Here is a 15,760-nt window from a genome sequence, read left to right as displayed (position 1 = left end):
GATTTGATTACATTTTCGATTCTAAGGTTACGAGTCAATTCTCAGGGTTTTTTTAACCTCTTGAAAAGCACCCCCATTCTGGCCTGAAACCATGAAAATACCTACTTTCACTAAAAGGGCTGTTTTTACTAAACCATTTATAGTATAAGCATAACTGTGGTATCATTAGATAGAAGACACTTTGAGCTTCGTTTTCCATGTTTCAAAATTATTTTAAGATTAAAAAAAAAAAAGTTAGAGAGGCTGAAGTACATTGTAATAAAAATTTTTTTGCATAACATCTTTTTAAACACTAAAAATCTTAATGATAAATATATGTGTGAAACCTATAAATGCAATGAGGCCAAAGCCACAAGTCTAAAGAAGTTATATTTCACGTTTGAAGTCAATAGACCCAAAAATGAGGTTCTTGCAAGAGTTTTTGTAAGACTAGTGCCTTTTCTAAGTGCCAGTCAGCCACAAAATAAAAGTCTTTTGTTTACATGCATACACGTTCGTTCTTTTTATTGTTTATCCTTATATAAGCGTATAAAATGCCGTATCCACACCAGGAAATAAAGCTTCACACAAAGATCGTTGAATTCGTGTTCTAATTGGCTACACGTTCTGTCTATCAATATTTTCCATGAAGTCATTGGAGGAACGCGCGAGTCAGATGACGTCACGATATTAGACAGCGCTGTTTGGATATTATGTATTATACTCCCGCCTACTTGTACAATCAAGTTCGAGCGCTGGTTTTGAACGCGAGTGTGCTCTCATATACAAGTGTTACGATGTAAATAGTCCTCAGATTGTATATTATAATCTATTACAAGACGTGCATCTGAAATCTGATGTAAACAATGGAAAATATATCCATATTTCACGGATTATACGCATTTGTGGACAAAACTGGTCATTGGATGTACTTTGTTGGAGAGTTTTTATGGGTTATTCACACATCTGAAACAGACTGGATTCGATTCGCGTTCCTTATACCAGCACAAAGGTAAGGAGTCAGTTTATATTATGCATGTTGTTATCTGGACTTCTGTAATAAAATACTATATTTATGATACTAGAGCAATTTTATCTCAAAACGGACACCATACACTGACGCTAAACCCTTAGACCTTTTAAACGATGTATAGTAGTGTTATTATTATTGTTGTTTGTACACAGTAGGCTATTTATATATTGTTAGCAGCATTAAAAAAAACTGACGTCCTTCCGTCCGCGAGCTAGTGCGCGTCGAGAGGTTAAAGCATAAAAAATGCTATGCCATTTTTGGACTAGACTTTTATGAAATATAATATCTGCCCTTGAACCCAGAGATGCCCTGCCATGTTAGTTGTTCTGCCAGTGGAAAAATACGATACACGCACATACCTGATAAAACAAAACTTCCTGTCAGATGAGCATTCCTGTCAGTACTTTGCACCTTAAAAATGTGGTTTTATTACCATCAGAGAAGATTGTGAGACTATACCCCAATAAGTCATGCTTAAATGCTGTTTTCATAACTCTTAAGTAACTGATATAAGTTGTTGTGAAACCTAAACAAATCTCAGTTCAGAGAAACGACGCTACTTTGCTGTGCACGCGCTTGTGCTCTGATTGAGTTCAGTTGAAGACGGGATGCGCTTTCTGTTTTGTGTTTCCCATGTAAAGAGCAGCTCGCGTTGTGTCTCCTGCATCTGCCATGCTATCTTTACTGACTGTAGCTAGCTAAGTTAGAGGAGGTTGAGTCGCAGCACTCAACAAGCGTTTTTTTTTTCCCGCTTGGCAAGCCGACCGATGACATGGGGGCGTGGCAGCATCGCAATTTAATTTATTAATTCGAAGTTCGATGTTGTGACTTAATTTCAATCGATTTCTATTTAAAATCGGAATTGTGACACCCTTATTTTACATGGAATGCAGGAAGAAAGCAACTCAATAAAGTATATATTAAACAAAACTAAACAATAAATAATTATGTTATGTTAAAATATTTAACTCTGTTAAAATTATATTATTACAATTTATATTAATACAGTTAAAAGGATTACATTAAGAGTTCACACAGCATTCACTATTTGTAAAACATTAATGGATAATCAAATAAACTTCATTTCATCAATTCTTTTTTTATGACAGGTGTAAGCCACTCTTCACACTGCAAGTGTTCATGATTGACAACCGCATTTACTTACTGGTGTGAGTCTGAAAATCAAAGTGAAGTGAAAGTTACGTGATTGGAGCAGTGGGCAGCTATCACTGCAGCGCCCACGAAGCAAATGGTGGAAACATGCCTTGCTCAAGGGCACTTCAGTTGCAACCTGCCAGCCGTGAGACTCGAACCGGCATTACAAGCCTTACTCCCTAACCATTAGACCACAACTGCCCCCATATTCCATTCACCACAGCTGGATTAACACCTGTACCAACAAGCAACCAAGGTCAAGCCTGTATTACACTTGCACTTGACGACTATTATCAACGTGAAACATGTAAAACAGCAAAGTTGACACATTTAATATAAAGCATTATTTTCGCAATGAGCTTGCACTATATAAGAGCAGTAGGATTGGTTTTATCATCAATGCTGTACTTAAAGAGGAAGTATTATCCGATTCACAATTTTACATTTCCTTTGGTGTGTAAGTGTGTTAGTACATGTCAACAATATGAAAAAAGGTACAAATCACCAAGTAAAGATGACGGGAGTTATCGTTTCCAAAGTAAATCTCTTTTCTTGGACTACAACAAACACACAGATTGTAGGCAACAGTTTACTTCCTGGGCCGGTTGACGTGGACACATCGATCATTACCGTTCTGAAATACAGCCTTTAAGTAGTCTATGTTTTCGTATTTAAAAAATTTACTACTGACTTAACCATGACTCAAAAACAAGATTTGTGCAGTGCGGAGTTGCACTTATTGTTTGTCATTTCTTCAACCCATCATGACAACTGTGAATGGATTTTTTTAAACATCCATTTAAATCATATTAAGCCTTAAAGTTCTGCATAATTAAGGGCGTGACCACTTGAGTGACGATGAATTGCCACTGATGTCAAGCTAGCAGGCGTGGTTTCAGCAACCAGGTCCACCCACATCCCAGATCTTTGCCGATTTTTGGTTATCTTCAAGTGATGAGCGGTGATGCGCTGCCAACATGGCAACTACTTGGAGCTTCAAAAATGCTTTTCACAAACCTACAGGTGATGTCAGGGACACTACGTTCATATTTTTTACAGTATATGGCTAACATAAATGTAAAAACACCAAGGGACGGTGTCCTGGACAGGTTAGATTAACGTTTTTTGTTTTTACAAACATACCTTACAAAAAAAACGTCACTGGTGTACATCTAAAGACAAAACAATGGTAAAGATATATTTAAAGAAGTCAGTGCAAACTGTTTTAGTTAAGACAGCTCAAACATCCATTTTAGTCTGGGACTAGACTCAAGCCCTGCCGAGAAAACAGCCCCCAAGTATTTTTTTGATGAGGAATTCTTAGGATCCAAGTGTTGTCACTGCAGTTAAAATATTCAGACAGCCAGTATAAATATTGACATGCACCAAACAGAGAACATTTATGATGCGCTAATCTTTTTCTGATTGTTTTTTATTGCCTTAGTAAGTCTTGTTGGCTAGTCTAGAAACACAGCTGTAAAGTAGATATCTTTGTTGGCATAATGAATAATACTTTAATTCAACATGCCATTTATTTTACATTGATAGTATAGTATTTGTAGTCAAGCGTTTACATCAATGAAAGTGCAGTATAAAATTATTATCAAGAATCATGAAATTTTATTGCTATCACCTACTGACACAATAAAGCTGTTTACACCTGGTATTAAGATGCATTTTGGTCGATCGGATGAATCGTCGCCTTTCCACCACATTCAGAAAACGCATTTTTCATCAATAGGCTTAATGCCCAGCTGCACTACTTCCTGAACTTCAGCCAGCTCCTTGTTTCCTGTCTTCCATTATTGGACAAACTGATTAATCCAGGTGTGTCTGATTATTGTTGTTGTGACTACTGAGGTCAGGCACACCTGGATTAATCAGTTTGTTTGTGACTACTGAGGTCAGACACACCTGGATTAATCAGTTTGTCCAATAATGGCTGACAGGAAACAAGAAGCTGGCTGAAGTCCAGGAAGTAGTGCAGCTGGGCATAAAGCCTATTGCTCTAAAATATCAGAAAAAAGCCCTTACACATACATGTACAAAAAAAAATGTTTACTAACAACACAATCAGCAGAATCTGAGATAATAGTTTAAATAAAAGCAGATGGACTCGCCCACAGACCTCCCTCAGTAATCAGAACAGAAGTGGTCAAAAGTGGACAAAAGAAATGGATTAAAATTCTAGGTGTAAACGTGAATGTGTATCTCTCGCCCATTTGTGATCCGATCAACCAAAACTCATCTTAATACCAGGAATAAATAGCCTTTTTGGTATCATGAGAGACATCACTGAAACCTTTCTTTTCAAGAGTGTGGTCACATTTTCTCATGGGCAAACATGATGAAGAGAAAACAAGATCATGTATATGAGTGAGAGACACAAGTGAAGGGTGAGGCAAGCACAGAAAAAGGCTTGGCCTGACTGGTCTGACAAGCTCTCCATATGCTCAATCAAACAACCAAAGGGGAAGATCTCAAAGGATTTTGGACAGGCTGTTATGAATTAACACTCATCTACTCCTAATGTAGCCCTTTCAATTCACTTCCAGACTTGCTAAAAGGGCATTTTAAATCCTCTATCACTTTTTAATTCTTCTTCATTCATGAACATCTAATCATGCAGTTAAACCAGGATCTACCTACAGTACTGTACATTAATCTTAATCCATGCACCACTTACTCTAAGCATGCACACCTGCTACAATCCACGTTCTGGCCCAGAGTCAACATAATTCATTTGGCTGGTCTTTGATCACGCTTAAACCATCAAATGAGTAGTAATATGAAGGAAGGTCATGATTTCTAATATATGTTGGGTGTGGACAGATGGCCTTTACTAGACAGCTTCACACTCTATTTATTTTAGGTTTTTCTTACAAGCAAACAACAGCCAAATCTTTCACACAAACTCGATTATTTAGTGATTAAGCAAATGCTGAACATTTTGTTTTCATTTTTTCACATTCATGAGACTCAGGCTGTTCTTGAGGTGTGAAAAAGGGGAGCGAGAGGCAAATGTGAGGATGAGGTGAAAAAGAAATGAGTAAATCCTAATGAAGAAATGGGGGGTAATATGCATAATAATTAAGAGAAGCAATTCACACTTATTTGTTAAAAACAAATGTATCACCCCTTCTGTTAAACTGATAACAACATGATAAACTACAAGGCTTTTTAAGGTATAGAGAGACAGAAAATGACAGCAAGACACAGACAAACTATCCATTTAAAAAGTGTGGGAATGGAGGATATTAAAAAGTGAGAATAATAAGGATAAACAATAACACAATCATTTGTTAAAAACAAACATAACTCTATTACCCCTCTGTTAACATTTAAAATATTCCTTACGGCTCTAGACTGCACCTTAATGGTCACATTTGCAACCAAAAACATAAATTTGCGAGTGATATTTTTGCTGAGATCGCCACTGGCAACAATAGAAATTTACATTTTATAATTATAAAATTTGCATGCTATAACTTTTATTGTGTGCAGCAGTAATCCATCACATCATTTGTTGTGTTATGGTACATCTACATGGGGCAGAAGCGTTAACGCTTGACAAAAGGCTTGTCTGAAGCGTGGCCAAGAGCCAATCACAGTGGCCGCCACTACACATGCTCCGGTCTTCCATAAAAGTAATTGGCTGGCTTAGGTTATTTGCATAATGCGATCTTGATTGGCTGACGAACGCGTTGCCGCTTGAAAAGTTGAGAAATGTTCTGCCGTGAGCAACAGCAGTGACGCGGTGCCGACGGAATCCATAATTCAGTTCGTTAGCGCTTGACGTCACCAATTAAAAGTGAATGGGACGCGTTAACACTAACGCCCCATGTGAACGTATAGTTAACGTTATAAAATAAGACATTGCGACTGAAAGTTTCACAGGGTAGAGCGCTAAAATATGGACGTGTAAAGTGAAAATCACCTATACGTGCCAGAAAAACCATGTCAAAAAGAGAAATAGCAGACTTTTTCAAACAATCATCATTTTTGTCAAGCGCCAGCGCTGATGACACATCTGTTAATAAACAAGCAACTCAAACTGTGCCAGTGTGTGAGAAAGAAAGGACAGAGAAAGAAGATTATCTGTCAGTAAAAGTGCAAAATAGATTTTGTGACCGGAACATGTCGTTTTAAAAAGAGAGGCCGTGAGAAAAGACGACAGCAAGTCAAAAGCATTAAAATGCTCATGATCATGTACAGTATTCAGTGTCACATGCGTGTGAACTGCTTGACAAGAAAGAATGGAAGGAGCTAAAATAAAATTCAACACAGCCTATACGATCACATTTAAAGAGCTAACTCCCAGATATTTTACCAGAAAGTCTATCTCAGATAACTAGTAACCTTTTATTTGTATTAAAGCCATAGTAACCACAAAATTACTTTGGTCTCACCACAGAAACTATAGTTTTACCATGGCATTTGTATTAAAACTTTGGTTATTCAAATTGTAATAAATAAATAACATGGTTACTTCACTTTTACTTGACTAAAAGGGAAGACGTACACATTCAAAAATGTTCATCCTAATGTTTTCAAAATTTCAGTTTATTCTCATGTGGAATTTAAAAAAAATTATTTGGCGCCTGTATTTTTTGCCTCATAGGAGCCAGTGGTTCCTTAGTTGATGTCTGGAGCAGTGCAAGCATTTACAATTCTTTTTACAACATTTACAACACAGAGATGTGAAGGTAGTTAAAAAGGGAGTGGCATGATGAAAAACAATAAGATGGAGAGGAAGAAAAGATGTAGGGAGTGATAAAAGAAAGGGAGGAAAGATGGATCATTTGATGATGGGAGTGAGCGCTGATCCCTGCCGATGAGCACATGAAGGTGTGGAGCTCCAACATCGAAACAGAGAGACTCCAGAGACCCGAAACACAATCCCAGCTCAATCACCCCACTTGAGTACCTCTCTCCTTTTCTTAAAATTATTTCATTATTTCAAGTTTTTCTTTCCTGTGTGTAGCCTGTGTTTCTCATTCTCCATTTCCCTCTCTCTTTCATATGGAGCACTGAGCTCAGCTCCAACACGGATTTGACCAGATGTGAAATAGTGAGCGTGTGACTCTCTCAGCACCCGCTGTAAATCTGTTTCATAACATCTAACAGCACATTCATAACTCAATGTGTGCGTGTATAAGTAATTACATTGTGTGTGTGTGTATTTATTGGCACTGATCATTTAATTAAATGTTCTAAATCCTAATAAAACCCGACTTCAACAAAAATCAGTTCCATGAACTTTTATCCTCACTAAATGCAAGAATGAGACCAACTCTATAAACTATATTCAGTAACTTATAAAAACTGTTCTGAGTAAGTACTTAAACTGCTGATTTTGGGAAATTGGTCTTGAATTCAAAGAGCAGCTGTGATATAAAAAGCCTGCACTTCAATGGCCACAAAAACACATAAAGTGCATGATTCGTACAATTTGATATCAGTCACACATACTGTATATGCAGATCATATCAAGAACATTTGATCTGAATTAAACCAAGCCTATTGGAAGTTATACAACAAAAATATGGTCAACATCGAGGAGTGTTTCCAAACAAAATCTGTTTCTCTTTGTTGCTGATGGGATTCAGACGGCATCATAGCGTCAGAGCTTTTGCACAGAGCAGCTGTCTCACAGCTGTAGACCTTGTAGCCTGCACGGCTGTTAAAGCGCTGCCTCATCCCCGCGACCAAACCCAGAGCCCAGGGGAGATCTATGCTCGTGTGTGTCTCTCTTTCACTCTCTCTAGTGCTAATAGCTGCTGAGAGAGATGGGGAAGTAATTATGAGAGTCTGACAGGGCTGGGCCGAGTGGAAAGTCCTCAAGAGTCAGAAGAGATTTGTCGGCATTGGCCCACATCCATGCTGGACAGCATAAGGAAGTTGTTCGCGCTGAGTGAGGAAGTAACCCCATTTCCTGACATTTCTGTAAATACAACAAGTGCTCTCTATTTAGTTAAACGCTAGACATGGCAATGAACAATAACCCCTCTTGCAGCAAATCTGTAATTATGAGACAGGGGCATAAACTGCACGCAGAATTGATAACATACACACGAAGGGAGGTTTTCAGCAGTGCTCATTAAATCTGTACATCATGTGGGGCTAGAAGGCACCATGATAGTTTAATGATAGACTGCATCTAGTTTGGGAGGAAACCTTGCTAATTATGAAGGACAACAACATTCCAAGGAAAGTTTCTCAGACTTGGTTGTGTCCGAAGAAACAGAACAGAAACCTTTCACTTCTTAACCTTGGTGTATCTGACGTCCCCATTATGTGCAAGGGCATTATAAATGTTAAAGGTCAGATGCAGGGAAGTCTGATTTCATGTAATTGCTTTAGCAATACTAAGAAGGAAATGAGGCTGCATGACAAGGTAGTGTGCTAAGATCGGGCCTGTAAAGTTTGCACACATGCACACAAACACTTGTATTGTGCATGTGGTTATGTGTGCACTGGTAACAAGATTAGTGTATTACCCTGCGGCAGGAATGCGGAATGTCATAATTCCCAATTTGTTTGTTAACCTGTTCTGCAGTGCAGCCTTAAAGTTTTTAATCTGTGGATTTAACATTCCACTATTTTCTGGCCTACTGAAATCTAGGATTAAATGAAGTTAAAGAGTTAAATGTATTGATGCGGACCAGTCCATGTATCTAGTTCAGTCCACACTATCATATTTTTATAATTTCAAAAAGTCCCAACACAGACCCTCCTCGCACCACTTCTCACCCGTTGGACCCTCCACCGCACCAGCTGGTTTGAATGTGGGCATCCTTGAGATATGCACAACCGTAGGCCATTTCATAAACAACTCGTTGTGTTCTAAAAAGTGGGAGTTTTCCAAACATAATCACATTTTACACCAGAGAGAGCAGGAGTGGGTCAGACTCAGAACCGCACACCATGCAGCTCGCAGGCATAAACAATGGGCTAACTTCTTTCAGCACGCGCTTAAACGGCTGATGTGAGCAAATGCATGCAGCTGGTAGCAACCTACACAACTGGGGCAATGCGATGTCGTGTGCCAGCAAAGAAAAGAGGGAATCAATCCCACCCCAAGGAGTGAAACTCAATACAGGGGAACAAGAAACCTAATCTGTGAGACACAATGGGCAAGCTCCGCTGCAGCGTTGTGAAAATCAGTGCATCCACAGGGAAATGTGTGTCTGTGTGTGTGTATAAGGGAGGAAGAGAGGGGGAGAGAGACACAATGAGAAAGAAAAGGGAGAGAGAGTGGAATGTGAAACACCAACAGTAGCATTCCTTTCGCTTCTTGCCGAGCCTGCAGTCGTTTTATATTGTCTTGTTTTCTTGTTTTTGTAAGGCTCTATTTTGGAGGGAACGGGTCTGACTAAAGCATGTGGAATAGAAGTCATATGTGACCTTTTTCAAGTCTCTAATCCAGCAACTGGCACCCTTTGTGTGTGTAACCTGCTGAGCTGCTCAGCATAAATAAACAGTCGTCAAATGGAAAACTCCGAAGTGAGAAAAGCAATAAAACTGGATGCATACTACTTTGGTCTTTCTAGAAACGTTGAAAACGCACACACAGCTTAAAATAACAGATGAAACCCCCTCTATTGAAGAAAAGTACAACGTAATTTTGACCACAATTTTCGGGTTGCTTTTAGAGCGAAACCGTATTGTGCTTTCTCCTCGAAAACCAGATGGAAACCATAACTTACACACATGATCAAAAGTCCATAAAATTTTCCCTCAGCAGTGTCCATTTTAAGTTCTCGAAAATAATGGGAGCTGCTGCAGAGTCCACTTACATCTGGGCAGCGGTGGTGAGAGGTCCACTTAATAAAATCACAGGGACTCTGAAAGCTCATTCAAAAACGTATGCACACCATACCGTAAATAATTAAATAAATCATTCTTCCTACAAAACGTAGAATATGTCCGTGCTGACGTTTTAGACCAAAACTAGCGAAAACGCTAACAAGTGGCAAGCAGGAAAAACATTTCTTCAACCGAGTTTCTATCAAAGTTGGCACGTAATTTTAATTTATTTTAAAGAGATACATATAATTGAATAAATAAATGTATCCGAAATACTATGATCTCGAAGATGAAGCTGTCACACGCCATTCGAGGCCGCGAGCAGAACTGAAACGTGACCACTGATGCTTCAGACATCCGTACAGATGCATACTCACTCACGGTGAATGACTTTAAAAAGCTCTATAATGAAATATAAGCTGTTTAATTACTTACCAAATGATAGTTTAAGGCAGCAAATAACAAGGAGGATGACTTTGCCCGAAGAGACAATGGGTAATTGGCCCATATTTTTTGTAAAATCCACATAGAGTCGCCAGCGCGAGGCTGTGCTCCGTCTCAGGTTAAAGCGCAACGAATCTATGAATGATTTCTAATAAGACGACCAAGAGTCCGAAAACAAACTATATTCAGTGGATAAGCTGTCTTTTTCTGTCAGAACCTCTCGTTTGATCACATGTATCCGTACAGTTCTGTCCTCATTTAAAAGGTTTTTTTCTTCGCTTGGCTGCGCCGTGATCAAACTTTCTGAACTTCTCTCTTCTTTCGTCCCAGTCACTGGTAGTAGACAGAGGTGTTCTTCCGCAAACCCTACGGGTGGATCTATATTATGTGCTATCTCCGCAAATTACAAACCTCTCAAATATTCACTTACTAAAACCACACCATGCGTTTAAAAAATAACTTTAAAGAATTATTTAGCTAAAAGTTTGCTTTTAAAGAAAGCTAGAATTGGTTCCAATACAGGTTCTTTAACTTTCCGTGGCGGAGGAATTTTTTTTACTTATTCTCGACTCTGCAGAACAGAGTATGACTCAAACTTAACCCGTTCTTACTTTTTCCCTCCACCCGCTGACGTTACTTCGCAAAATGCCCACCCCTTCCCTGTGGGGTTTTGATTTAGAGAGATTTATCCTACAATGCACTGTCCTTTTACATATAAGTATCACAGAAAACAGATGAATAAAAAATTATTAGGTAATGATTTTAATGCCTAAAAATAAAATATTACATACCTACTACAAGAGAAACTCTATTTCCTCTTGACATTCAAATGTAACAATATGTGTATCTGGGAATGTTTTGGTTATAAAAATAACCTACAGAGAAAAGAAAATTAAAACAAAATAATATAGTCAAAAAAGAGTCAAATGTTTGGGGAACATTTTGTGCTTGCGGGCCTGACTTAAAAGTTTAATTCCAATGGGACAGTATAAGCACAGATGTAATGTAACAACAAACACAACAACCTTACAATTCAATGCTTTCGGCATACCTTTGTCCCACCAACAATGATCAAACGGCTATTGTCACCAGATGATAGGAAACATTATATCATAGAGTGAAACAAGCTCTACTTGTAGTACAATCCAATTCTTTCCACCTACACCACATCAAAACATTACAACAGAAATATGACATGACTCAAGTACCATTCTACCCCAGAGATCATCAAAGATGTATCAGAGGCACTCAATTGTTTAAAATGTTGTATTAATGGGCTTCCACTGTAAAGGCAAAATAAACAAATCAACCCCTTTTTGTCCTCGAGTGCTCCCCAATGAAAGACTACATTGAATAGAACAAATTAACCCTCCTAGTTACCCTGCAGGGGGTCATGCTTCGGTTATTCAAAAGCTAGTACTCTAACCACAGTACCCTTGTCCACTGTGACAGATATAGACTTTATCCCCATACTGCTTTAGTGGACTGTAAATATAGAGAAATTTATTATTCTAATTATTAATTGGATTTAACATGACCTTAGTTGACATAAAGGCGAGAGGGGATGTATGCTCCTAATAATCAAAACGAATAACTTTAACCAACCCAATATTTATACAATGATTAAGTTTCACTAAAATTGTATGTACTGTTCACACTTCAACCTCCCCAATGTTCGAACCAAAACTTTTCCCACAAACTCCAGGCAAATTAAAATCAAATAATGCCTCTTTTGAATATTTCTTTTTAATGAGTCACATGTATATCTAAATTATTATTACTCATTTTCATCAGGATTTTCTGCTGGAATCTCCCCAAAAGCCCATTTCCACTGAGCTCAGGTTATGCTTGCAATAATATCTGTGCAGTACATAAGCCACAACAGTTTGTATAATTTAGTTTATTTGTTTTATCTTAAACATCTGAAAATATGAAAAACATCCGAAGTGCTTTGGATACAGTAATGGGAAAGAGATAGGTACGTTTTTCCTCTGACAAGCATCACAATGATTCTCAGATCATCTGGAACTGACCTCAGCTTTGATCTGTGTGGTTATCACCTTGGCAGATAAAGACTGCCTTTTAATTTCTTATATCCTTTAAAATTCAAAACAAATATTATTATAGTTTAAACAAACAACCGATGCCAGGGTTGCAAATGAAAATATCCAAATGAACGAATGTACTCATGACAGGCCGGAGGTCAGACAGAGAATCCTGGGACAATTTTTAATGGTCTGCCATCTACAGAGTGATTTATCCTAGTAAACGTATGTGTCTAGGGAGGCAGATAAAACAGTGATATATGATGCGACTAGGTGGCATCAGAAGATAGATTGCCACATCATTGGTTACCTACCCCCCAACCCATCATCATTTAGCGTGGGAAACTACACAAAGCTACACACCAAAAACCCTGCCTTGACATTGGAGGAGGAAGTTGCCAGTTTGAGAAAAAATATAAAGCTGATAGACAGATATATATAGTTGGATACATAGATATTAAAGGCAGTGGTACCTGGACTCAAAGGTGCTAGAAATGGTTAGTCTATTTTTGGTTTCCGGAATAACAATTTCTTTTTGACCTTTACAAAAGGTCAACAGAAAGGGTCTAGGTTCTTTATGAACCCATACAGCCTGACAAGAGCTTTTTAGGAACTTTTATTTTCAAGATCGTGCATGTACTGTGCCAAATTCATAGTGCCCACCAATGATGACACTAGCCAAATTACCTGGAACCATCAACAAACTTTTGCCCTATTAAAATGAAATGAGAGAGGTGGCACAGGAAGTAAGGGGTATATTTAGTGGTGGATTATCTCACTCCCCTTGACCTCTTTACACTTCCGCATTACATGATCTCAATGGCACTGCAAAAACTACAGCAGTGGCTGTAATGTGAGAGAGTGTTGAGCATGTAGGCTTAATATTTGCTCTAATAAATAACAATCAAAGGATTACTCAGGTTTTTTGTTAATAACTCGCCCATACTTGGGGATTTCCTACAATGTTAATGTTATTACATTGCTAATAGAGAAGCAGAGTAAGATTGCAGCAGGTAAGAGGAACGGACACACACAGAAGGGGCTATTGAGAAAAGCACCATACACAAAGATTACTCCTCATGAATTGTTCATCAAAATCTAATAGAAAATATCACCGTGTGAAATACAGTGAAGGGATGGTTTTGTTTATTAAAATAAGCCTTCATTCTGTCTAGGATAGCAGCTAAATTTAAAAGCATGCATTATACTGTTGTGTTGTGACAAGCCATGTGACACACAAACCATCTGTAATTTGCATACGTGTTATGAATATGACACATGTTAAAGAAGAAATACCCACAGTCCTCTTTTGAATGCAAGGTACAGGGTATGTTCCAAACACAATAGAGTATCTGTACAGTCAGAGCATCTTCTCAAACAGAAAAAAACAAACAGGAAAACGACCTTGGTAGGGACTGTTTTGCCTAAAAGCTTGCAATGGCTAATAGAGTCCTAATACAAAGAGCACACATGCATATGCACAGATCCTGCATCACGTACATGTTTGCAAATTCAATCTGATAATGAGCATTAACCTCTGTTTATGTGCCTATATAATGACGAATCTTCAATTAACATCTTCAGACAAAAACAGACAAGTTCTCAAGCATCAGGTTAACTTTGCGCAAGTGTTGGAATGACCACAGGACCTCACCACATCTCCAAGTTCCACAGTGGTAAGGGCTCTGGGTCGTCTTGCGGCTCACTTTAACACAGCTTGGCACCAAAACCCTTCTTGTACTCAGAGGGGGCAATACAGTAGAGGTTATTAGAAGAAGGGGTAAGAGGAGAGCTGACAGCTAAAGCCGCGAGGCCCCTAAGAGGGAGAATAGCGTGCGTCTTGTAAGTGGACCTTGGGTCTTGCAGGGGCAGGTGGGTGACATTTGCTGTTGTGAGCATGATGTCTATCCAGCATCCCATACACGACGAGAGGACTATTTATACAGCACTGTGGGAAAAAGAAAGCAATATGTTTATGAGCATTGAAATACAGACGTGGAAAAACGGAGGATATCGATCCCGCTGTAGTCCACCGTGGCTCACCCCAGGGTCAGATTCAGTGTGTGTGGACACATATTACGGTATATTGTAATGTTTAAGAATATACATTAAAGGTCCCATTATTTCGGTGTTTTTGAAGCTTTGATTGTGTTTACAGTGCACAATATAACATGTGTTCATGTTTCACATGTAAGAAAAACGCTTTGTTTTCCACACAATTTACTTACAGTATCTCTATAGCGCTTATTTCACTGGCCCTGTCCCAAATGGCACACTCCGGACTTGTAGTCCTCCTCAGAGTCCACACTTTGATGACATCATGTAGTCCAGACTTTAGGGACCCTTGATGCGAGTCCACGTGGGTGCACCGGAGTCGTATTTTGGGACAGACTCGAGCGTCACACCGGAAATAGGTAGAGAAGTTGCCCGTCAGTGTGAACTCCTCCCTTCCGTCGTCTGATTGGTCTGATTGCTCTTTCGCAAGGACTTCTGGGTTGGTAAAGTGCGCGAAGTCTGCTGCAGTGCAGGCTTCGCTGAAGACCGCATGAAGGGGGCAAGGGAGGCGCTGATGAGCACACTTCAAAGCGTAAAAATGACAGATGGGACACCCTACGGAATCGCAGACTAAGCGAGTATGCGCAATTTAAGGCCACAAGACTGAAAGTCCACCTGAAGTGCGCCATTTGGGACAGGGCCATAGTCCTCAAAACGGGCTGATGTCTTTCTTGTTCTGTGAAGTCCCTCCTTCAGAAATACGTAACGAGTTCTGATTGTGTAGCTTTAGTGTGCTCTGATTCGACACAGTTTATCTTAACAGAGCCATTTGAGCCAAAGCTGGTAACTGACGTATTCCTGTGGGCGGAGTTTAGTCAAAAACTCTTTCATTGACATCATTCAACCGGGAAGTAGAGGGCTGTAGTCCAAACTGGCCGTTCGCTGTAGGCGTTGAAAGGCGAATTCTGTTAAAGAAAATATATCGCCTGGCATTGAACTTTATCATTTTAAAGATATTATTTATGCTCTAACAGCAACATTACACACTGTAAAAAAATTGCTGTAATTATGCAGCTGGTTGCCAGTAACTTACTGTAGAAGATAAAGACTGAAAATGTTCAACTTTGAACATACTGTTGCAGCGAGTATATAACATAAATGTAAAATCTACAGTAAGTTACTGGCAGCTAGTTGCCAGTAATACCCAGTAATACTGTAATTTCTACAGAAATTTTTTACAGTGTAACTAAAGTTTAAAAAATGAAATCAGGAAGAACGTGACCTGAAAATAAAAATTGTG

At 38.8% G+C, this 15,760-nt stretch overlaps 1 protein-coding gene across 2 annotated transcripts in view; it reads right to left on the bottom strand.

Moving 5' to 3' along the window:
* The window catches only part of notch2 (notch receptor 2), a 51,770-nt gene extending 40,831 nt beyond the window's left edge, over positions 1-10,939 (bottom strand). The window contains exon 1 of one of the 2 annotated variants that reach the window (XM_065246762.2): positions 10,412-10,939. In XM_065246762.2, coding sequence (XP_065102834.1) covers positions 10,412-10,484 — 73 coding nt within the window. In that variant the 5' untranslated portion in view covers positions 10,485-10,939. The remainder of the gene's footprint in view (positions 1-10,411) is intronic. The other variant, XM_065246763.2, reaches the window with a different exon arrangement.
* Between the last annotated feature and the right edge of the window lie 4,821 nt (positions 10,940-15,760).

Source organism: Paramisgurnus dabryanus, chromosome 11 (genome assembly GCF_030506205.2).
Source record: "Paramisgurnus dabryanus chromosome 11, PD_genome_1.1, whole genome shotgun sequence".
Taxonomy (NCBI): domain Eukaryota; kingdom Metazoa; phylum Chordata; class Actinopteri; order Cypriniformes; family Cobitidae; genus Paramisgurnus; species Paramisgurnus dabryanus.
The sequence above is the reverse complement of the archived record's forward strand: the minus strand, read 5'-3'. Positions and strand labels throughout refer to the sequence as shown.